Source organism: Sorex fumeus, unplaced genomic scaffold (genome assembly GCF_029834395.1).
Source record: "Sorex fumeus unplaced genomic scaffold, SorFum_2.1 ptg000026l, whole genome shotgun sequence".
NCBI classification, from domain to species: domain Eukaryota; kingdom Metazoa; phylum Chordata; class Mammalia; order Eulipotyphla; family Soricidae; genus Sorex; species Sorex fumeus.
Window position 1 is genome coordinate 8044104 of NW_026606083.1, and position 24597 is coordinate 8068700.

The window sequence follows — 24597 nt, forward strand, 5'->3', positions numbered from 1 at the left end:
TGCCCTGGTCGAGTCCCAAGTTCCCAGGAGCCCAAGCACCAGGGCAGGTGGCGAGAGGGCGCCCCCATCTCTTTCCTGCCTCCCCGCCGCTTCAGAATCAGAAGATCTCGTTGGCAGAAAGTGTCCCCTAGCCCCTCCCACTCTGCTCCCATTTTTCAGGCCTCCAGGGGAGGAGGCAGGTCAGGAGAGGCCCCTCCCGGAGGCTGCAGGGAAAGCTGCAAGAGCAGAGAAGTCGGAACGCGGGGCCATCCCGTGGGCACTCGCGGGATCCGGCGGGGCTGTTTGAGTAACCGCCAGTGGCCTGTCCACCCCCACAGCCCCGGCCTCCACAGCTGCAGAGCAAATATTTGTCCCGTTTCCGAACAAAGTTTGAGCGCTCCGCTCCCTGGCCTTCCTCTTTAAAGCCAGCTGACCCCGCATGCCGTGTGATCAAGGAGGGACTCACTCCGTGACATGGACGTGCTCGCATGCCTTCTCCTCTGGGGCCTCCTATCCCAAGCACTTGCCTCTGAGACCCCCCGCGACGAGCTTCCTGATGTAAGTACCCACTGGACCCCCCCCCCCCCACCCCACTGCTAGGTTCTCCAACATCAGCCTGGGCCTCCGGGACTCAGGATGGTGGGATTGGGGGAGGGAGGCAGGGCCTTTGGGGTCTGACTCTGCATCTGTGACCAGAGGCGTCCACTGCTAGAGTCGGGCCTGATGCTCTCCTGGCAGGGGCGGGAGCCACGTGAAGATGAATTGCATGGAGCTGAGGCCGTGTCTGTGTCCTCTCACGACTGGGCACGGACACCCGGACAGTTGTGGCTCTCACCTGCAAGGCTGTAATGAGAATTAAGACAAGCATGCTGTACCAAGCCAAGCAAGCAGCAGAGTTGGTGACGAGCTCGGAGGGAGGTGGGTGGATCCCACCATTCTCCCCCCTCCGTGGGGTATGGAGACCCCTAAACAGCCCCACTCAGTGGGCGGCAGGAGCTGGCCAAAGAGGGGGGGTCCTGTAAGGAAAGTCTTAGAGTGAGTCCTTTGAAAGTCATTCAACAGCTCTTCTAGGGGGCTGGGGATATGGCCCAGGGCTGAGCGGGGCCTGGCTTGCGGGGGTCTCACTTCAACACCCAGTATTGTCTGATGCCTCGGGCACCAGCCCCGAGCACTGAGCCTCCGGCCTGGAGAACTGGGGACCACGGAAGCGGTTCTGGGATTCCCTGAGCACTGCGTGGGAGACTCCAAATACTCCTGGCGGTGGAGTTGGCAGCAGGCGAAGATACTGCGCAGTGTCCTTGGGAATGCCCGCCATCCTGGGTGTCCTCTGTCCAAACACAGAAGGTGCAGGAGAGCTGAGGGCCAAGAGGAAGGGCAAGTGCAAGCTCGGTGGGTGGGAGCTAGGCTCAGTCTCCTGCATGACCTCTCCCTCTAGCTCCCCCACCCACAGCAGACCAGAAGCCAGAGTCCCAAAGCAGATGCGGGAATGAGACAGAAGGATTTGGCGGTCCCTTAGCTCTCCCCACGCCTTTGCGCTCAGGAACAAATACCCTTAACTCTTGTAAGTTCGCAGAGTATGGAGAGCCGGAAGAGCTGGCCCCTGGCGGCTTCCGTTTTGTGGCAGAGAAGCAGAGACAGCAGGTACGGAGCCTCTGGAGGGCAGGAGGGGGAGGGGACAGGTCTGAGCTCCAAGCAGGGCCCTGGCACAGGCTGACTCTGGAGAGATGCCGCCCTGCCTGACATCCAAGGGAGGCTTTGTTATGGCCAACCAGGGTGCCCTCAGTCTTTGTCTGGTAACCTGGGGTGAGGGGGAGGGACTCGGCCATAGCACTGAGTCTTCTGGCTTGTCCCTGCAGTGTGACCGGAGGAAGGGGAACCCTGAGTGACCAGGTTGGCCGCTGCTCCCCCTGCCGGCTGTCCGTGCCCAGGCTTTGGGTGCCCTGGTACAATCAGAACCCATGGGAGGGTCCAGTGTGTCCACGCCCGGCCACAAGAGAACTGTCCTGAGAACCGCCGGTCAGGCATCAAGGAGAGGGTAACCATTGACTCTGGGTGTCCCTAATACCCCTCCAAAGCCCTCCACCCAATGTGGCAAACTGGCTAGTCCCTGGGCCCATGTCGACAAGCCACAGGGCCGTGACTGTTTCCCCGGCACAGCCCACTGGACATGAGACCCCAGCTGCACGCTCTGTGCCAGGGAGGAGCTGGTGCTGAGGGTCCCGCGGGGACCAGGTAGGACATAGAGGGGGTCTAGAAGCTTCTATCCACATTGAGCAGGGAGAAGAGGTGGGCCAACCCAGGGTGCAGAGGCAGAGGGCCTGGCCAGAACCATGGGGTGAACTGAGCCCCAAATAACCACTCAACTAAAGCAAAGAGCAAGCGAGGTGCCATGCAGCATCCATCTGGTTCATTGTCTAAGGTGTCAAGTGCTAGAAATATTGCTTCTGGGGCCAAGAAGGCACTTGGCTTTCACACAGCTGGCTGACACCCCAGCCCCACCAGGAGAGGTCCCTCCCCATAGCAAGACATTCACAAAGTCTTTTTTTAAATAAAGGAAATATCTGTTTCAACATTGCATCCAAGAATGGTATGCGGGCTGCTGCCCAGTGCCAGGAAACATGCTGGTGGGAATAAACTCCCAGGGTGCTGGGTAACTGCACGGTGCCTACCTGGTAGGCACCAGGTAACTGCATGGCGCCCGCGTGGTGGGTGCCAGGTAACTGCATGGCGCCCACATGGTGGGTACCAGGTAACTGCATGACACCCTGCGTGGATCACACCGGGGTGGCAGGCACATGTCTGGGTGGGAGAAGGCCATGTTTGCTGTGCGGCTAATAAGTACCCGGGTGGTGCCTTCTTTCCCTTACAGAGAAGCGTTTCTGGGGAGCCTGAGGAGGCGGAGGTGAGTTGACTTTGAGTCCGTTCCCACAAAGCCTGAATGATTTCCCGTTACCCATTACCCAGCGATCAATCCCTGCTCCCATCTCCAGCGCTGAGCGCATTTGACCCGTTTGCGAAACAGCCCCTCGTTGCCCAACTCTGAAGTGTCTGAGCGGCATCAAAGAGGTGCCGGGCAAGGCCTCGCTCCCTGCTCACAAGGCCAACAGCACTGCATTCAGCAGCCCTCGACGTCTTTCTTTCTTTCTTTTTTAAACTGAATCACTGTCAGATACACAGGGACAAAGTTGTTCATGATTGGACTCAGTCATAACAGTATTCCAAAACCCATTGCTCCACCAGTGCACATTTTCCAGCACCAGAGCCCCCAGGTTCCTTCCTGCCACCCCCCTCCCCAGACTGCCTCTATGGCACTGCTCTCTGTCTCTGTCTCTCCTCTTTCTGTCTCTCTGTCTCTGTTGCTGTCTCTGACTATCGCTGTCTCTCTCTGACTCTGACTTTGTCGCTATCTCACTCTGTCTCTCTGTCTCTTTCTGTCTCCCTGTTTCTCTGTTTCTGTCTCTGTTGCTGTCTCTCGTTCTCTGTCACTATCTCTGTCTTCTATCACTATCTCTGTCTCTCTGTCTCTGTCTCTGTCACTGTCTCTGTCTCTCTCTGTTTCTCTGTTTCTGTCTCTTCTGTCTTTGTCTCTGTTGCCGTCTCACTGTCTCTCTCTCTCTTCCTTTTACGGCACTGTGCCTTGCAGTGCAGGCACTGATAGGTCACCCTGTATTTCCCTCTCCTTCCTCTCGGCACCCAGTTCTTGCCCCGCGTGATCATCTCCATCTTGCTGGCACTGTTGTCCCTTCTCTGTCCTGCTGCCCCCGCCCCGTGACAAGCCCCCATATGGCCCGTTCTCCTGGCCTCCTTTCTGCTGTCCTTGGGCCTTGGCCTCCTGCTATCCCGGGGCGTTAATACAGGCTAATCGCTGGGGTTCAAAACCCCACCCCAGAGGGCCTGACTGACAGCAGCTGCAGGCACGGGGCACTGGCCTCAGAGTACTGGAGGCCCCTGGAGTCCGCAGTGCTCCAGTGCCCGCTCTGCGGCTGTGTTTGCACACTTGGCTCGAAGCACAGGGACCCACTGGACTGTCCCCTCTTCCTGCTCCTTCCAGAGGGTGGGGCCCTGTAGACCCTTGGCCCCTCCCCCCGCTCCCTCCACAATGCTCACTGAGCTACTCGGGTGGGGAGGGGCTGGGGGGTAAGTGGGAAGAGGACAGAAGGCTCCTGGGGTCCTGGGACACTGTCCTCCCACCACCTCCCTATCTTCGGGAGCCCGCGGGCCCCTCTATCCCCTCACTGTGACCCTGGATTCACGTTATCACATGATTGCAGTTTCTGTGCCTGTGTCACTGGAGAGAGAGAACAGGGAGAAGGCGGCTGCCTGGGACAGTACCAACATATAGTCCCACCAAGAAGCCCTGTGAGGAGTAACCCTGAGCACAGAGCCAGGAGTCAGCCCTGAGCACAGAGCCCGAGTGACCCTGAGCACAGAGGTCATAGTGACCCTGAGCAGAGCCAGGAGTGACCCTGAGCACAGAGCCTGGAGTCAGCCCTGAGCACAGAGCCCGGAGTGACCCTGAGCACTGCCACTGTGGCCTCCAAACAAAAGTAAAGACACCAAAGCATGGAAGTCAACTCTATTGTCACCATTTCCCTCAATGACGACTTTGGCTTTTTTGCCTTTTGGGTCACACCTGACGATACTCAGGGGTTAATTGCTCCTGGCTCTGCACTCAGGAATCACTCCTGGTGGTGCTCAGGGGACCATATAGGATGCTGGGGATCCAACCTGGGTCAGTCACATGCAAGGCAAATGCTCTCCCCACTGTCCTATCGCGCTGACTCCAAAATTATGATTTTTTTAATGTTATATTTTGGTTGTTGTTTATTGGTTTGGTTGAGGCTACTCCCAGTGGTGCCCAGGGCTTACTTCTGGCTCTGTGCTCAGGGGCCACTCCTGGCAGGACTTGGGGGGCTTACGGGGTGCTGGAGGTGGAACTGGGGTCTGCCTCACCCAGGCAGGCGCCATCTCGCTGTCATGGTTTTGACGAGCGCTGTCAATGTATACCTTTACCACCTTCGGCCTTCTGTCCCTCTGCTGCTGTCCCTGCCTCCCTGACCGCCCCGTCTGTGGTGTGCCGAGGGCCTCAGAGCCATGCTTGGAGCCCTGCACTGTTGGCATCCGACTTGGCCTTGGGCATGGGGTGTGGGTGGGGATGCGAGCAGCTGTGCTTTCTCGTCCCTCCCAGGACGACGCTGACCCGCTCACGCTCTATAGCTACAAAGTGCAGTCCACCATCACGTCCCGGGTGGCACACACGGTCATCGAGGCCCGGCTGGTGAACAACGGCCCGCAGCCACAGGACGCCACATTTGAGGTGCAGATCCCCAGGGGCGCTTTCCTCTCCAACTTCTCCATGTGAGTGCCGAGGGCAGACCCTGGGACGGGGAGGGGGGCACTCTCCTCGCGGACCACCGCCTGGCTACTCCCCCTTGCCACTTCCTTCCCCAAACATCATGTGCACAGTCTTGGGGTCCATCCCTGTGCCCCATCTTCCTTCCCCCAGTACCATCATGTGAGGCCCCAGCGACCCCCACCATTGCCAGCTCAAGCACCCTGGGGAGTGACTCCCATAAACTAGGTTCTAGTCGTCTTTTCTAAAGAGCCGAAGGACAGAGGAGGGAAACTCTCGAGAACTGGAATCAGACAGCACGCCTGACAGTTCCAGCGATGGCCACTTCTCGGGTCCATCTTCATCTCTTTGGGCGATTGTGTGTAACACGTGCCTGGCTGTGTCTGGAGCGTGTGATGTGTGCTCTGCTCCCAGCCCTGGGACCCCAAAACTGAGCTATTCATTGTCACACCCAGTGGTGCTCGGGCTGTTCCCAGATCTGGGAATGGACCTTGGAGCACCCAACCTATGAGCCTTCAGCTCCGCCCACTGGGCTCTCTTCCTGCTCTCAGATCTTTGTTTTCACACCAAATAACCAGAATTTACTCTAGGGTTACTGTTATTATTTTTCTCATCATTCTTTTCATAATTTCCCTTCCCTAAGAAATCTGAGGGGATGAAACTGGAATTGTGAGGTAGGCATTCCTTTTGGTCTCTCTCTATTCAGAGGGAAATTATAAGACCAGAGAAGACAGCCAGTTACATCACTGCAATTTACTGAATTTAATAGCCAGTAAAAAATGTCTGGGGCCAGGAAGATGGCTCAGTGGTAAGCACACGTCTTCCTGGGTTCAGTCCCCAGCGCTGAAAATAAACGTCTTCTTGACTTTGTAGAGAAGTGATTTCCTTTAGACGTAAAGACATCTGGTAAACCAGAGATGCAGGAACTACCTCTAGTAAGCACCGATGCAAACAGAGTCCTGCTTCTATCCCTCTGCACCGCACCCGCAGCTGCCGATGAAACATGGGTGACTCTTCTGGCCCCTGGGTGGAGCAAATGCTTGAGGCCCGTTCAGGACACCCCTGGACTGATCTCTGGGGGGCCATGCTGAGCCTGCTCCTGGGACCACCTGAGCCCTTGTCACCTCTTCTAGGACTGTGGACGGCGTGACCTTCACCAGTTCTGTCAAGGAGAAGACAGTGGCCCGCGCCCTCTACTCACAGGCCAGGGCAAAGGGCAAAACTGCCGGCTTGGTGAGGTGAGAGCGGGGAGATGAGGGCATGCGGTCCTCACAGCCCCCAACCAGCCCCTCCCGTCCCACAAACCAGCCTCCAGCAGTCAGACGGCAGAGGCAAGGCAGATGGTGGTGGCTAGCTGGAATTTTATTGCCAAAAGCCTCTCCGTGTGGCAGGAGTGGTCACTGTGCTGGGTGACCGCATTCCGGAAATGGTCCCCACTGGTCTGGAAGGGCAGCTGGGGTGGCTGGAGATACTGGTGCAGTGGGCCCCAAACTTTTTTTTCCTTTTTGGGTCACACTGGCGATGCTCAGGTGTTAATCCTGGCTCTGCACTCAGGAATTACTCCTGGCGGTGATTGGAGAACTATGGTGCTTGGTGCGATGGGATGCTGGGAATCAAAACTGGGTCAGTCGCCTGTGCAAGGCAAACCCTCTACCCGCTCTGCTATTGCTCCAGCCCAGGTGGGCCCCAAATTCATCAACCAGGCAGAAACATCGAGCTGGCATTGGGTTTTGCTTTTTGGGTTTGGGGCCATGCCTGACTTTGCTCAGGGCTTGCTCCTGACTCTGCACTCAGGAGTCACTCCTGGCAGTGCTCGGGGACCGTCTGAGGAATGGGGGGTGGAACCTGGTCAGCTGCGTGTCAGCAGGGCCATGCCCACTGTGTCACCTTAGTTGTTTGCTTTAGTGACTCCCTTGGCCTCCTGCCGTGGGGTGGGGTTGGAGGGGTCTTTCCAGCACCGGCTCTGTGGCTCAAGTCCTGCTGCCTGTAAGCCCCCCACCCCTGAAAGAGGAAACTCCAAGACCTGCCACTCTCCCCCAGGTCATGACAGGGGCTGCTGGTCAATCAACCATCTCTGTCCCTTCGTTCCTGCCTGTGTCCCCGATCTGGCCTTTAGCCCACCTGCACCCACTCATGTTCATCCCAAGAGAGCAGCCTCAGAGCAACACCCCGACCAGTGCAGTCGGGCTTGTGTCGGGGATGGACAAGGAGTGGGGAGCACTGAGGCAGGGAGCAACGGGGGCTTTCCAGCTTTCCAGGCACTGATGGAAACCATCAGCAGCCAGGCTGACACCGCTTCTGCATCCCAGAATGGGGATGGGCCAGACACCCCTCTGCTTGCTGGCCCTGACTTCACTCTCAAACAGCACCTCATGTTCCTTTGCACGCTCAGGGCCCCTCACTGGGGAAGCAGCCGTGTGCCCCCTGCCCCACATACACACACTGGCTGGGAAGGCTGCAGATACAAGGGCAGTCTGACAGAGCCGCGGCCTCCCCGCAACTAGTGACTTCCAGGAGAGGAGGCTGGGGCGGGCTGGGGCTCCTGTCACTCAGGGCGGGCTGGGGATCGCATCAGCTCCAGGCCGGGCCATCTAAGCTCTAAGTTCAGGCGGCCCATGTTCTGGGCCTCCTCCCATGTCCTGGGCCTCCTCCCTCTCTCCTGCCTCCCCCATTCTTGCCTGGACTCGAGGGCAGGGCAGCTCATGCACCCTGCAGAGCTGTGGGGTCAGAAGTGGCAGCGTCCTCCTGGCACAGACGGGACCTGCGGTCGAAAGCTCGTTGGCAATGACAGAAAACTCAGTCAGCGAAAGGCGCCAGGGAGGGGCTGAAATGATAGCGCAGCGGGCACGGCATTTGCCTTGCATGCGACTGACTTGGGTTCGATCCCCAGCACCCCATATGGTCCCCCGAGCACCACCAGGAGTAATTCCTGAGTGCAGAACCAGGAGTCACCCCTGTGTATTGCCAGATGTGACCCAAAAAGCAAAAAAAAAAATAGGTTCCGGGAGGCGGCTGGCCACTGGCCGTGGACTCCCCTCCCACAATGCCACTGCTGTGTTTCTTGGGGACAGCAGGGCCTGTGTGACTTTCTTGGGGGGGGGGGGGTGTGCCATTTGCCTCAGTTCTGGGTCTCCTGGTCCCCGTGGGAGCAGGCAATGACCTCCCCGGGGCGGCCTGTCCCCAGGAGCCGGGCACTGGACATGGAGCACTTCAACACAGAGGTGACACTCGGACCCGGGGCCAAGGTGCAGTTTGAGCTTCAGTACCAGGAGGTGAAGTGGAGGAAGCTCAGCAACTACGAGCACCGGCTCCACCTGCAGCCCGGCCGGCTGGCCAAGCACATGCAGGTAGGCAGCAAGGGCTGTGGACGCGCGTGCCCGTGGGCTCACCTGCCCTCATTCAGGCAGTCAGTGCCTGCAGTGCCCCTGGATGTAGTGGCCAGGCCGCTTCCTGGCTCACCGAGGCCTGCCTGGCTGCCGGGGGTCGGCCTGTGAGCGAGTGGTTCCAAAGCCCCCAGATCCTGGAGCAGCGGCAGGGCAAGCCCGAGCTGAGGGTGCCGGGTGCGGCCGAGCCAAGCCATATCCTCCAGCTCTGCAGTCTCGGCCTGTGTTCTCAGGGTGTCCTGGGCGCCCAGTTCCCCCTACCCCTCAGATGTTGTTTGCCATTGAACAGGGGTATGAGACCTCCTCTCCACCAGCTCCCCGCACCCACAAAGGCCCTTTCCCGAATCAGTCAGTGTCAGTTCCTGGGAGTCCTGGAGGGGCTTCACCTGCCCCCACACGGACCCTGCGGCCGGCAACAGGAGCTGATCACAGCAGTGACGGCGGTCTTCCTTGTAGCCACCACGCCTCGGCCAGCAGCCCCTCAGGGCGGGACCCAGGACATTTGTGACCTCCCTTCCCCCGCCGTCTCTCCTCAGCCCTGGAGACTCTGTCTCTAGGACATCACAGAGACCCTGCAGAGAGAGTCAGGGGCCAGAGAGGGGTCGCAGCCGGCCCGGCCCTGCCCAGGAGAATAGTGTGGCAGGATGCAGATGATTTGAGTGGCGATGGCAGAGCTTCCATGCCACCAGCCGAGCTCCTCAGGCACTCAGAATCACTTCTGCAGCCCGTCAGTGGTCTCTGTTTGCTACATGACACCCCTGAGAACTTTCTGGGGCACTGGGACCAATACCAGGAGAGATTGTGCATGGCCATAGGGTGCAGGCTCAGCCCTGGCATGGGTAGCCTGGGTCCCTGGCATGGGTATGGCATGGGGCATGGCCCAAATTCTTTTTAAATCTTTAATTAAAAAATGAAATATTTGAGTCTAAGTCTGCCAGTATATAAAGCTGTGTGCAATGCTTCCAATTCAAGAAGTTGAACTTAGATCCTTGGTTATGATTATTTTTTTTTAGTCTTCCTAATTAAGAAAAAAGTTTTTTTCTGGTTTTCTGTTTGTTTTGTTTGGCATCCACCCCTCCAAAAAAAAAAATAGGGGATCTTCTATTTCTAAAATTTTTATTCTTCTCTGATTTTTTTTTCTTTTTGGGTCACACCTGGTGATGCTCAGGGGTTACTCCTGGCTCTAAGCACAGGAATTACTGCTGGTGATGCTTGGGGGATGATATAGCATGTTGGAGAGAGAAGCTGAGTCGGCCACATGCAGGGCAAATGCCCTCCCCACTGGGCTATTGCTCCGCCCTCTTTCCTGGATTTTATGTGTTCTCTGGGATCTCTTATTTGAGAAATGCACTGACTTCCAGAGAGGGTCATTCGCCAGAGAGAAGTCACAAGCATGCAATATCACAGGCTTCCTTCCATTTTGACACCATTGATAGCCACCAGATCGAGTGAGTCCCCTTCCCGCCCCCTGGCTGGTGGATTGGATCTGGGGAAATGTGGGGAGACCCCGGGAGGAGGTGACTGGCCAGGCTGAGCCTCTGCTGCCCCACAGGTAGATGTGTGGATCATCGAGCCTCAGGGCATCCAGTTTCTCCATGTTCCTGACACGTTCGACGGACATTTCGCAGGCATCCCCGTCATCTCCAAGGGCCAGCAGAAGGTACTGTGCATACGGGTGCGGTAGAAACGGGCACCCCCTCTTCTTGCCCACCCCAGACTCTGACGCTCCTGCCCCTCCCAGGCACACGTGGCCTTCAGGCCCACTGTGGCCCAGCAGAGGAAGTGCCCGAGCTGCGCAGAGACGGCCGTGGACGGGGAGCTGGTGGTGGTGTACGACGTGAGCAGAGAGGAGAAGGCCGGCGAGCTGCAGGTGTGGGAGGAGCACCCGGGCCTGCTTTTCCAGGCATCCTGAGAGGACAGTGAGGGGTGGGAGCGTGAGGGAGGCTGAGGGAGTACAGAGATGTGTGACTGAGGCGGTGGTAGTGTGAGTTAGGCTAAGGGAATGTAGGTGTGTGTGTGTGTGACTGAAGGTGTGGGAGTGTGAGGGAGGGAGGTGAGGAAGTGTAGTGGTGTGTGACTGGGGGTGGGAGTGTGAAGGATGCTGAGGGAGTGTAGGGGTGCATGACTGGAGGGTGGGAATGTGAGGGAGGTGAGGGAGTGTAGGGGTGCATGACTGGGGGGTGGGAGTGTGAGGGAGTCTGAGGGAGTGTAGGGGTGCATGAGGGAGTGTAGGGGTGTGTGACTGGGGGGTGGGAGTGTGAAGGAGGCTGAGGGAGGGTAGGGGTGTGTGACTGGAGGGTGGGAATGTGAGGGAGGTGAGGGAGTGTAGGGGTGAGTGACTGAGGTTGTAGGAGTGTGAGGGAGGTGAGGGAGTGTAGGGGTGCATGAGGGAGTGTAGGGGTGTGTGACTGGGGGGTGGGAGTGTGAAGGAGGCTGAGGGAGTGTAGGGGTGTGTGACTGAGGGGACAGTAGTGTGAGGAGTGTAGGGGTGAGTGACTGAGGGAACAGGAGCATGAGGGAGGCTGAGGAAGTGTAGGGGTGAGGGCAGCACTATTAGGCTGGAGGGTGAGGGGCACAGTTGCGAGGTGCTTGATGGTCCCCCTCCCCCCTCTCCTCTGCTTTCCCGGCCCCTTCCCAGGGTGCAGCCCTCAGAGAGTTTACTCACAACACGGTCTGCTTTTCAGGTCTTTAACGGCTATTTTGTGCACTTTTTTGCCCCGGAAAACATGGACCCCATTCCCAAGAACATCCTGTTTGTCATCGATGTTAGTGGCTCCATGTGGGGCATCAAAATGAAGCAAGTGAGTGCCTGCTTATCCCTCCCCACAGCGCCCCCTTCGCCACATGGGCCCCAGACCTGTGGCCCCAGACAGGGGCCCGGACCCTGGAGGACATGGACATCCTGGCCACTCGGACAGGCTGGTGGTTGGCTTGAGTCCTGCTGGGGAACTAAGCGGGAGATAAATAGTAAGGACTGTGGACTGTGGAGATGCGGGCAGGGAGTCAGGGTAGAGGGCCACGGGCAAGCACAGGGGTCAGCAGCTAGAAGTGGGGAGAAGAGGAGGGACCGTGCGATGAGGGGAGCACGGAGAGTGACTAAGGACAGAGGACCTGGGTTAGAGCCACAGCACAGCGGGGAGGGTGCCTGCCTGCACGTGGCCAACCCAGGTTGGATTCCGGCACTCCTGAGGGTTCCCTGAGCCCACCCGGAGTCATCCCTGAGCACAGAGCCAGGAGGAATCCCCAAGAACCGCCAGGTGTGGCCCCCCAACCAAACCGAACAGAGCAGGAGGAAGCCAGGCAGGGGAGGGCTCAGCTCACAGGCACTCAGGGTACAGCGGCGACAAGGAGGGACCGCGGGGAACAGCAAGGGGCAGACGGTGCAGAGAGCACAGGGCACCTCTGGTCTGGGAGCCTGGGCCAGGGCAGGTGCTGCCCGGGAGGTGGGACCAGCCACTGACCATGGGGGTCACAGGAGGCCGGCAGGAAGGGCAGCGGAGGCAGCTGGGGGCCCTCGGCCCTTCCCTTCCCTTCCGCCCAGACGGTGGAGGCCATGAAGACCATCCTGGACGATCTCCGTGCCGAGGACCGCTTCTCCGTGGTCGACTTTAACCACAATATCCGGACCTGGAGGAGCGACCTGGTCCCGGCCACCAAGATGCAGGTGGCAGATGCCAAGAAGTACATTGAGAAGATCCAGCCCAGTGGGGGTGAGCAGGTGGAACTTGAAGCTCAGGGAGCTTTCCCCGGGCGCCAGCCCCCGAACCTCAGCCCACAGCAAGGAGCATCCCCCTGAGCCCGGCACACCCACTTTCCGGGGAGGGCGGTCTTCATGGCTCTGCTGTACCTGCCAAGGTCTTAGGGGATGCCCAGGCTGGCATGAGTCCCTTAGGGGCTGAATCGTCCCCCAGGGACAATTTACCACCAAGGGCAGGTCTCCTCCACCCAGAGCCCTGCCCGAGAGTCCTGAGACGGGACAGTTCTCCCCTTGCCCTGCACCAGCCTCTCGCCCACACCAGCGACCCTGGGCCCTGGGAGATTGTCACCGGACCCCACGACCCCCTCTACAGGCACGAACATCAACGAGGCGCTGCTGCGAGCCATCTTCATCCTCAGCGAGGCCAGTAGCCTGGGGCTGCTGGAGCCCAGCTCTGTCTCGCTCATCATCCTGGTCTCAGACGGCGACCCCACTGTCGGTCAGTAGGCCCTTCCCTCTGCCCCCACCCAAACCCCCAGGCCTCTATTAGGTCTTTCTCACCCAACTAGGCTGTCCCCTAAGAGTTTTCGTGATGGCTCCGAGTGTCTTGGTTCTCTTGGCCCCCTATTTGAGGGCTCTGAGTGAGCAGAGAGGTCTGGTGGGGGGGGGGACGCCAGCTCAGCACGGACCCTCGACCCCTTCAGCAGAGGAGAGGGACAGGGAAGCTGATGGTGCGGGTGGCGTTGATGCTGTGGGTGCTGCAGAGCCCAGGGCCTCGCGGGCAGTGCCCCTGCTCCCTGCATCCCTCCCACCTCTCGTTGGGGCGGGAGGAGCCCCCACCCCCACATGGTGCTGCAGCATCTCCGGTGCAGGAGGCTCCCCTGGAAGGAGTCACACAGCCTCAAGCCTCCCACGGGCCCCTGGCACCAAGTATCCCAAACCCACCCAGCTGCCACACCCTCCCTGCTTCCCGGAAGCCCTGGCACCTATCCTTAGGAGTCCCCGTAAAAGCGAGTGGTCAGGGTTGCTGGTCAGTCTAGCCTGTCTCCCCCCACCCCACCCCCATGCCCACTCCTGAGCCTCCAAGACAAGCCTGAGATGGGGCAGCCCTTGTTCTGTCTGCTGTGGTGTCAGTGCCAGCCGCAGCCAGAGTCAGGCTAAGATTCCACATCAGGTGGGTCCGGAGTTGGTGCAGGGCCATGGCTCCGGGGTCAGCCCCCACCCCCACATGGTGCTGCAGCATCTCCGGTGCAGGAGGCCCCCCTGGAAGGAGTCACACAGCCTCAAGCCTCCCATGGGCCCAGAGTCACCAGGAGGCACCCAGGATCCACAGCACCATTCGGGAGGACTCCCTTACCCCGACACACACGCACGCACGCACGCACACACACACACACACATGCACACAAACACATACACACACATACACACATATACACACATACATATATATGCATATACATATACACACAACATAGACACACGTACAGATGCACACACACAAATACACACATACACATATACACATATACACACATATATACACACATACACACATACACACAGATGCACACACATGCACACATATACATACATACACACATACATGCACACACGCACACACACATACATACACAGAAGGAAAGGAAGTGCACCAGATGCTGCCCTGAGGGTCGCCCTGGGCCTGCAGTCTCTCAGGGTGTCCCCGCTACACAGGAGGTGACAGGCAGGCCTGTGCCGCGCCTGCCACTGGTCCCTTCCACATGTCCTGTCTCGGCCCTGGCCTCTCTGCCTGAGACCCCCACTTAGCCAGCACCGCCTGGGGTCTGAGCTGATTGCATGTGAACACTGCAGGGTCTCCTGTTCCTTAGTGCCCCGTGGTTTGAAAGTGCCCGAATCCCACAGTTACAGTGTGATGCGGCTCCTTGAATGCTTCCACTTGGGAGCTGGACGGAGACTTGGCACTTCTGCTCTTGGAGTCCCTGCCCTGAGCCCTGGCACTGCCCCCGCAAGCATCCCAACCCCCAACAAGCATCCCCAATAAAGGGAGCTGGAGGCTGACTGCAGGCCACGCTGTGTTATTGCCCACGCTGCACTCCTGTGGGTGCCCTCGTGAAAACGTCCCGCTTGCTGGCCGGTGGTGCCCTCACCGCGGACACATTTGCAGTCGCCCCCGGGCTCACTGAACCCACCTCAGCCTCCTTCCTCTCCCAGGCGAACTCAAGCTGTCCAAGATTCAGAGGAATGTGAAGCAGAACATCCCGGACAACGTCTCTCTGTTCAGCCTGGGCATCGGGTTTGACGTGGACTATGACTTCCTGAAGCGACTCTCCAACGAGAACCGCGGCATCGCCCAGCGGATCTATGGGAACCAGGAAACAGCATCGCAGCTCAAGGTGCCACCTCATCCCTGTTGTCCCCAACTCCCACCCCCTCCCACGGTCAGGTCCCCACCATCCCATATGGTCCCCCAAGCCCCAGCAGTGATCCCCGAGCACAGAGTGAGGATCAAGCCCCAAGTACCACAGGGTGCAGCCCAAACCCAAAATAAAGAAATAAATCTGACCACGCTTACAAGACTCCGTGAGTCCATATCTCAGGGCATGAGAACTTCTTCCCGTCCCAAGGTCTCCACAGGTCTGCTCTGATCATTGGGCGGCCAATCTGCTAAGCAATGGAGTCTTTGCAGAGAGAAACGTCATATATCCATAACACGGGAGGGAAAGGAATGACCTCTCACTTTTCTGATTTTATTCTATGATTCCTAGAAATTCTACAACCAGGTCTCTACCCCCTTGCTCCGGAACGTCCAGTTCAACTACCCACAGACGGCAGTGACTGATGTCACACAAAACAGCTTCCATAACTATTTCAGTGGTTCGGAGATCGTTGTGGCGGGGAAATTCGATCCAAACAAACTGGAGCAAATCCAAAGCTTTGTCACCGCCACTTCGGTAACTTCTGCTTTTGTGCTTGTTCTAAAAACACCCATTGGTTCCCCCAACACAGTCTTGTGCTTTGCGTTCTGAGAGGCTTGGAAGTTGGCAAAAGTGTTTGGAGAAGATGAGGTGTCAGCTCCCTGGACCTGGAATTGTCCCAGGCCTTTGTTTTCTCAGCCCAGGCTCCAAGGGCTCTGCCTTCTGCCTCCCGGGGGTCCTCGGTGCATCTTTTGCGTTCCCTCCCCCTGGCCCCAAGCCTCTCCCAGGAGCCGCAGGTGTGCAGGTTAATCCACCATGCTGCTTCTTGCCTGGGTTCTCCCACAGGCTAACACGGACTTGGTCCTGGAGACCCTGGGCCAGATGGAGGACCTGGAAGACTTTCTCTCCAAAGACAAGCACGCAGACCCTGACTTCACCAAGAAATTGTGGGCCTACCTGACCATCAACCAGCTGCTGGCCGAGCGGTGAGGCACAGGGCCCATGCTAGAGGGTCCTGAGCATGGAGCAAAGATGCAAGAAGCTAGGAAGGTCCCAGATACTACGGGCTTGGCACCTTCCTGCTGTGGCTCCTGGCCGGGTACTCCGTGTCCTTTCATGAGCTGGGACACACAGAGAACGCACTGTGTGCACGGTCTAGTGACTGTCACACGTGACGTCCAGGCAGCGGCCCCTTCCATCAGGCTCACCTGCTCCTCTCATCTCTGAAGGAGCTCCTGCCCCCAGCTGGGGGGTCCCTCCCGGCTTGAGGCATGGGCTCTGGCTGCTCCCTCTGTCATGGGCCACATCACTCCCTCCCCGTGTGCTGTGCTGCCGGCCATTCCCCATCCACTTGCGTTGGCTCCTGCAAACTGCTCAGGTCGTGCAAAGGGTGGGGGGCTGCTGCGGCGAGGCCCTCTGGGCAGTGTCTGGCCCTGGCGCCCAGCAGACCTGCGTCAAGAGCCCGTTTCTAAACCGAGGAAGGGGTCCTCGGACCCCGCATCTGGATCGCTCAGGGGGAGAAGGGATTGGAGAGGAGAAACCCATGGCTCCCTCCACAGATCTGGTCACAGGATGAAGCTGGCACCGGCCACAGGCTTAAGGCCATAGACCCCCCCCCCCCCACTTTCCTGAAACACCCCCGAGTTTGCATTTGACCCCAAAGACACAGGGAAATAGGAAGGCCCCAGACTCTGTGGGCCTTGGCACCTCTTGGCCTGTGGCTCTGAGTGCAGGGGTGGAGCCGGCAGTGGACAAGGCTGTCCAGGCTGTGACTGGAGAGAGAGTACAGGGGTGAGGTGCTGGCTGTGCAAAGTCCCTGACTTGGCTTGACTCCTGCACTGCAGTGCCCCCCATCACCGCCAGGGGTCACTCCTGAGCACAGGGACAGGGACAGCCCTTGAACACCCCTGGGTGTAATCAAAACTCTCTCCCTTCCCCCAGATAGTACAAAGGTTACCTTCTGCTGTGAAAGTTGAACATTAATTCTTTTTAAAATCCCGGTCAACACACCTATGGTCACTGGCAGGCCTGGAGATCAGGGCTACTGACGTCTGGGGTGCCTGAGGGGACGCAGGGCGTCCGTCCATCCTTGGAAGGCCCCACGCCAGGTGTGACCCTAATGGCCACCGTGGGCCTGGGGCTGATGTATGAAGCAGGTTTAAGCTGAGGGCACTGATAAAGGGTGTGGGGGTGAGGAGTGAGCAGTTCTCCACCTGCTGCCCAGTTTCGCCACGAACCTAAACAGTCTCTACTGAAAACACATGGTTTTGGCTAGAACGGGCGGTGCCCTGGAGAGGGTTCGTCCGCTGGGCCGCTGCCACCGTGTCCCTCCCGCACACAGGAGCCTGGCCCCAACGGCCGCCGCCAAGAGGGCCATCACCAGGCAGGCCCTGCAGATGTCACTGGAGCACCACATCGTGACCCCGCTGACTGCGCTGGTGATGGAGAGTGAGGCGGGGGATGAGCGCATGCTGGCTGACTCCCCGCCGCAGGACCCATCCTGCTGCTCAGGTACGGGACACCCACACGTGCTCGACCTGCACTCCTCACCCCTTCTATCTTGCCTCATAGCTCCTCGCAGTTAAGCATTCAGGGTCCTGGAAACCTAATGCACGGTCCAGGGCATCCACTTAGAAGCACAGCCAGGGCCAAGACAGTGCAGTGGGGAGGGTGCTTGCCTGGTTCACGGCTGACCTGAGCTCTGCCCCTGGCCAGGAGTGAGCCCTGAGCTCAGAGCTAAGTCCTAAGCACCTGCGTCCAAGCATGGCCCAACACCCCACCACCACCACCACCACCACCACCAAGTTAATTAATTTAAATCTCTATAAGCAAGCAAATGGCCATTTGAGGAAAAGGTGGCTAAGTGAACTTTTTCATGTAGTTACCGATATAACATATTAATAGAGGGACAGGAAAGATTCAGCATCAATTTTAAGGGAGACTATCATGGGCATAAGTCCTGGTTAGCCTGCAGGTAGAGAGAAGCAGGTAAGATGCAAAGAAATTAGAGCCGTGATTCTCTCTCTCTCTCTCTCTCTCTCTCTCTCTCTCTCTCTCTCTCTCTCTCTCTCTCTCTCTCTCTCTCTCTTTCTCTCTCTCTCTCTGTTTCTCTTTCTTCTCTTGCTCTCTCTCTGTCTCTGTTGGTCTGTCTCTCTCTCTCTCTCTGTGCCTTTCTCTTCTTGCTCTTTCTGTCTGTCTTTCCATCTGTCTCTCTCCCAGGTGCCCTGTATTATGGCAGCAAAGTTGCCCCCGGCTCCATCCCATCCTGGGCCAGCCCATCACCGACGCCGATGGTCCCAATGCCCGTGAAAAGTGCTCCTGTGGTCGAGATGACTCCTCCCCATGTGATGCGAGGTAAAGGGCTGAGGAGACCCTCACGTCCAGGCTCCATGGGTCATATGGGCAGGTAGCAGCACCCCAGAAGGGCCGACTTCATATGATGGGCATGTTGGCTCCTGAGCATTCCTGTAAGCTGACTTTCTCTTCCTTGAGGGGGGAATCCTTCGAGGAGCTCACCTCTTCTCATTCTTGAGGCTCTCATCTGCCTGAGAACCCACCTCCAAGATTCCTCATGGCAGCCAAGATTCCTTAAATCAACTTGGGAGATGCGGGAGGTGCTGGGAGAAGGGGAGAGAGGAGGACAACAGTCTGTAACACTCTGTTCCCAACTGTGGGAAGTGAATTTTCTGGAATGTGCTGGAAAGTTCTGGAATGTTCCTCAAATGCAAGGGGCACTGGCCTGTGAGTGGAAAGAGATTTCTCCTTGGAGTGCCCACATGGCTGGGGTGGAGTTTCTGGGCATCATCTCCTTCACCTGGAGGTGTGGGGGATCTTTGTGGAGGGCAGGGGTCAGAGCCACACTATGCTTAGGAGCTCTGAGGAGTGTCGTTAGCAGCGTAGCAAATATTTGTTCTGGTTTAATGAAAAGAGTGTGTGTGTGTGTGTGTGTGTGTGTGTGTGTGTGTGTAAGCTTCTTCATGTCTTCGATTTTGTTTTCAATCTTTGTTGTGCATTTTCCAGTGGAAAATGACCCACACTTCATCATTTACCTTCCAAAAAGCCAGAAGAACATTTGTTTCAATATTGACTCAGAACCTGGAAAGATCCTCAGCCTGGTGTCGGATCCAGAATCAGGTAAACCCGAGCAGCAGCGCCTGGACTCAGAGGCAGCAGCCTCCAGGCCCCCGCCCCAGTCAGTGTTCAGGCTAAGGGAGATGCTGCCCTTCAGAGCTGGTACCCTGCACCCCACAGTGCCTCCCTGGGGAATGCCCCCTTCAAGCCACTCTGATTCCAACCAGGCCAAAGCACACTGAGAGCACGGGAAGGATAAAGGGAAAGAAATGTAAATGCTAGACACGACAATCACAGCAGTTAGACACTTACTTGGATTTATTTTGAGGTGGGAGGTGCTCAAGGGGCCTCCCTGGTGACTTTGGCCAGCCAAGCTTTCTGTTCCCCGGCAGGTCGAGGGAGTAATGGTGCTTCTTGGGCAGAGCAGCTTTGCCGGGAGCCTGGGTCATGCCGGAGTTGCTGGGGGCTGGGGGGTGGGGCATGCTGGGCAGTGCCCAGGACTCTTTGCAGGCCCATGTTTCCGACATTTAAATTGATGGTGCGTACACATGCCCTCCCACCCACCAAAAACAGACAGAAGAGAGAAAGTGTCTGTGTTTTGTGTCTGCAGGGATTTCTGTCAATGGCCAGCTGGTGGGGGCCAAGAGACGCGAGAGGGAGAAGCTGAGCACCTATTTCGGGAAGCTGGGCTTCTACTTCCGGCACGAAGACACGAGGCTGGAGGTCAGCACGGAGGCCATCACCCTGAGCCGGGGCCCACGGACCAGCGTCCTGTCCTGGTCTGATACGGCACACATCAGCTTCCAGAGGCAAGTGCCACTGCCCGTTGTGCACCTGCCCTCTTCCACTGCCCATGGCCACCTGCTCAGCCCAGCCGGTAGCTGACAGGAAAGGACACCCCTGCTGTGTCCGCCCAGAAAGAGTCACAGGCCAGAGACGAACACGGGGCTGAGGATGGCGTTGCCTGGGGCAGGCCTGGAAATCAGCCCCGGTGCACCTTCTCCCCCAGCATCCTGGGACTGACCCCTGAACTCAGGGCTGGGGGCAGCTCCTGAGCACCAGCGGGTGTGGCCCTAAGTGGCAATAATGCAATGATGTCAAGTGCAGGCCCTGAAAAGGCTCAGGGAGGCAGTACAGCGGGTGGGCACTGCCTTGAATAGAGTAGGCTTGCCTCTCGCATCCTGTAGGGTCCCCTGGACCCCGCCAGGAGGGATCCTGGCAGAGCCTGAGCATGCCTGAGGGTGGGCCAAAAAGTAGAGGGGAAAATTTGGGATAGACCCACAACAGCTGCTCTGAAAATGACAGAGGGAAGCAGCAGCAGCTCCGGGGCTGCCAGGCAGGCTGGCTCAGTGCCCAGCACCAGCCGGCACATGAAGGTCAGCACATCCCTGACCCGCGCTTGAGGAGGACTCCAGAAGGCCAAGCTCCTTCTGTGACGATGTGAATGGTGACGCCCTGCAGGGTGCTGGTGACTGTGAAGCGGGAGAGCACTGTGACCATCTCGCTGGGCGGGGACATGTCCTTCTCTGTCCTGCTCCACCGCGTCTGGAAGAAGCATCCCATCAATGTTGACTTTCTGGGCATCTATATCCCCCCCACGGACAAGTTTTCACCCAAGGCACATGGACTTCTGGGTAAGCTGACCCAGCACTGCGCAGTGACCCCTCAGACAGAGATTGAGGCTGGAGATTCTGGGGAGCCTGGGACCTGCCTGGGGGAGGGCATGGTGGCACTCAGGACAGGCTGCAGGGAAGCTCCAGGGTCTGCCGGGGATGTGCCGCTAAGATGAGGCCACACAAGCCGGTTGGACTCCTTCCCACCCTGTGGATCTGCTTACATATACACTGATGGGGCTCAGAAACAAAAACACATACACACACACACACACACTCATATTCATATATGCACATTCACATGTATACACACATACACATACACACATACATATAGACATATTCACATGTACACACTCACACACATACACACATACTGTCACTGTCACTGTCCTCCCGTTGTTCATCGATTTGCTCGAGCGGGCCCAGGAACATCTCCTTTGTGAGACTTGTACACAAATATACAGTATGCACTCACACATATATGACAACTCACATACATACACACATTCACATGTGTATACTCACACACATATACACCATACACTCACATACATATACACACATTCACGTGTATATACGCACACACATACACACATACATGCACAAATATACATGTGTACACTCACACACACTCACATACATATACACACATTCACATGTATACACTCACACACATATGCACACATACAGATACTCCCATACATATACACACATTTATATATACTCATACACATATACACACATATATACACAAATATACACATATACACTCACACACTCACATACATACACATACATTCACATGTATACACTCACACACATGTATACACTCACACATATATACACACTCACACATATGCACATATACACACATTTATTCATACTCACACATATACATACACTCACATACACATGTATACACACATACATATACATACAAACACACATCTCTTTGCTGTCTCTTCACATGGGAGTTCTGAGGGAGGAGCAAAGGACACCAGGACAGGGGCCACTCACTGCCCAGGAGCCTGGTGGCAGCCACTGATCAGCAGCTCTGCCCACCAGGCCAGTTCATGCGGGAGCCTGCCATCCGAATCTTCAATGAACGACCCGGGAAGGACCCGGCCAAGCCAGAGGCCAGCATGGAGGTGAAGGGGCACAAGCTGAGTGTCACCAGGTATGTCTCGGGCCCACAGCTGTGGGGGCAATGCCTGTTAGAAGGGACCCGAGCAGCACAGCGAGGGGTATACTAGGGTAGGCGTCAGCTGTGTCACCCCACAGTCCACCAAACAGGCCCAAGGGCACCATAAATCGACAGTGACACTGCAGAAGGGCACGCTCTGCCCTCAGCCTCACTGCTCACACGCCAGAGCTGGGGTGGGGAGCACCACACAGAGTCCGTGCCAGAGAAGGAGCGTCTTCCTTCCTGTGCCAGGCACATCTGCCACAGGACTGTGGGGCGACTCTTACATCAACTGCAGCCCACTTCTATCTCTAACCAAGGACTCAGGAACCCAGCAGTCTCATGGAATTCTCCCTTCCTTCCACACAGTCCCCATCACTTTTTGGTATTTTTCTGTTTGTTTGGGGGCCACACCCAACGATACTCAGGGATTATTCCTGACTCCACACTCAGGAATCACTCCTGAAGTGCTTAGGGCACCATACTGGATGCCACGGATTGAATCCTGGTTGGTGAGCCACCCACCCTCTGTCCCCTCAGTCCCCATCTTTTACAGCCGACTCACCTGTGCCTAATTTGGGACAATTTTAGAGCGTGTGGAGTCATTCTCCAGTTTTCATGAAGCAGCTGAGTTTGTCCTTAAAACACCTTGTTGGGGCTAGAGCCAAAGCACAGAGGGCAGGGCACCTACCTGGCATGCAGCTGGCCTGGGTTCAATCCCCACAATCCCGTATGGTCCCCAAGGCCTGCTAGGGAATAAACCCCGAGCACTGCCAGGTGCGGCCCATGACCCACCCCCCCAAAAAGAAGTGGCTCTTTGCATGCAAATGCCATTGGCTTCCACCAACTTCAGTCACTAAACCACACAGTGATAATGACAAACCGCCACGCCCCAAATGGCCTTGGAGTGAGCACCCCGAGTCACTCACCTGGGGCTGCTTTGTTAGGGACCCCTGGGCTCCCAAGAAGCTCAGAGAAGTGAGGGGGGGTCCTTGCTTCTAGTCATATGGGTCTGAGGTGTGAGGCTAATGGGCACAGTGTTGCTGAACCCTAGAGAACAGGTGAATTGGGGGTCTCACACCCCCAAGGTCTGGGCCAGACTGTGTGTGGGGAAGGGGGGGCCGAGCCCTGACCCGCTGCTTTTCCTGCAGGGGCTGGCAGAAGGACTACCGCACAGACGTGGTGCTGGGCACAGATGTGCCCTGCTGGTTCGTGCACAACAGTGGCAAAGGCTTCATCGATGGCCAGTACAAGGACTACTTCGTGCCTCGTCTCTACAGCTTCCTCCAGAGACCCTGAAAGTCCAGCATACACACAGACGTGATGGACATGTGTCCCCCTCCCCTGCACAGATGCACACCACCATTCTAAGAGCTAATGGGGCCATGCAGGTTCCCCAGCTCCAGAAACATACACACACATACACAAATATACACACATATGCACATACATATACATACTCACACATACACACATATATACACATACATACACTTATTACACATATAACACATACACACTCACAATATACATGCACATATATACTCATATATACACACATATACACACGTATACTAACACATATACACACATTTACACTCATACATAATCACATACAAATATGTACATACATATACACACATTTATGCATACCCACATACACACATACACACATATATACACATGCCCACATGCTCACACACACACACACACACACACACACACACACACACACACACCCCAAATGGCCCAATCCCCGCCCAAATATAATACTACGCTCTGTTGTGCTCTTACTCCAACCTCAAAACACCAACCTCAAAAGTGGCCGCTGGCAAGGGTTTCTTCTAAGAATTTTGACTACGAAACAATTACCTTAGGCACCCGAGCTTACTTTGCGCCTGCATTTTCTATGTTCTGCAGTTCTGAAAATGATGACCACCTTGGAGTCAGGGTTACAAGCAAGATTTGAACGAGTCCTATCCAAAGAAACTAGATTTAAAATAAAAATCACTATTTCAATTGTCAAACTTTGGACAGCTGATATTTTAAAATTCATCGCCAGTAAAAATACTATTAACTGTTCATGTATGTCACAAGACCAAAAATATGTCTCATGTCTATAATTTTTCATTTCAAATGAATTGCTGATTTTTAATTTCAAATGAAGGAACAAAATGAATGGGAATGGTTAGAAGGGAACAATTTCCCCCCTTGATTAGTTCTGGAAAGCCTTATGTGCAGGGATGAAGGAAAACAACTTGACAATTAACCTATATTTTCCTTATTCTTTGGAGTAACTTGCAAGTCACTAGTAATTATTTTTAATTTGACACATGGCAGTGGGTTTCATGAACTCTCAGCTGGGCTATGACAGAGCTAGAAACCTGTTGAGCTAATCTTTAGAATTTGTGTGCCCTATCTTCAAATCTTTCTCTAAGTATCAGTCTAAACAGCTGTCATTAATTTTAAGAAGTACATGTATTATCTTGTCAGATAATAGGCTCTACATTTGAGAAAAACCAGACTATTGACAGAGTTCAGGGTTGTTAAATTATTGAAGTTCGTGTTTTCAAATGATTGAAAATTAAACCAGTTTTGAGTTGAAAAATTGGCGACCGTAAGAAAAAAATACGAAAGAAGTGTGTGGGGGTGTGGGTTCAGGGTTTGGGTTAGAGGCTGAGAGTGAACAGCTTACGCTGCTTGCCTTGCATGGGCTTGACCTGGCCTTCATCCCTGGCACCATGCACGGTCCCCCACAACACCAAGTTTGCTGAGCACAGAGCTAGGAACAAGCCCTGAGCACTGCTGGGGGAGGTCCAAAGTCTTGATGCATATTTAAAATGAACCTGAACCAGGTACTGGTTGTCTTAGTACCTCACAACACCAGGTCTTAGGCGA

The 24597-nt window shown here is 56.2% G+C and overlaps 1 protein-coding gene across 1 annotated transcript; it reads left to right on the forward strand.

Annotated features, from left to right (window-relative positions):
• The first annotated feature begins 286 nt into the window (after positions 1-286).
• On the forward strand, positions 287-23726 carry ITIH2 (inter-alpha-trypsin inhibitor heavy chain 2). The gene is made up of 21 exons (XM_056114620.1): positions 287-537; positions 1546-1620; positions 2849-2881; positions 5168-5337; positions 6466-6570; positions 8517-8679; positions 10268-10375; positions 10457-10585; positions 11400-11516; positions 12257-12425; positions 12786-12911; positions 14627-14808; positions 15181-15366; positions 15676-15815; positions 17171-17340; positions 18049-18183; positions 18850-18963; positions 19511-19709; positions 20362-20534; positions 21582-21693; positions 22851-23726. Exons 1-21 carry the CDS (start codon positions 454-456, stop codon positions 22996-22998), a joined length of 2838 nt encoding a protein of 945 aa, XP_055970595.1. The 5' UTR covers positions 287-453; the 3' UTR covers positions 22999-23726.
• The last annotated feature ends 871 nt before the right edge of the window (positions 23727-24597 follow it).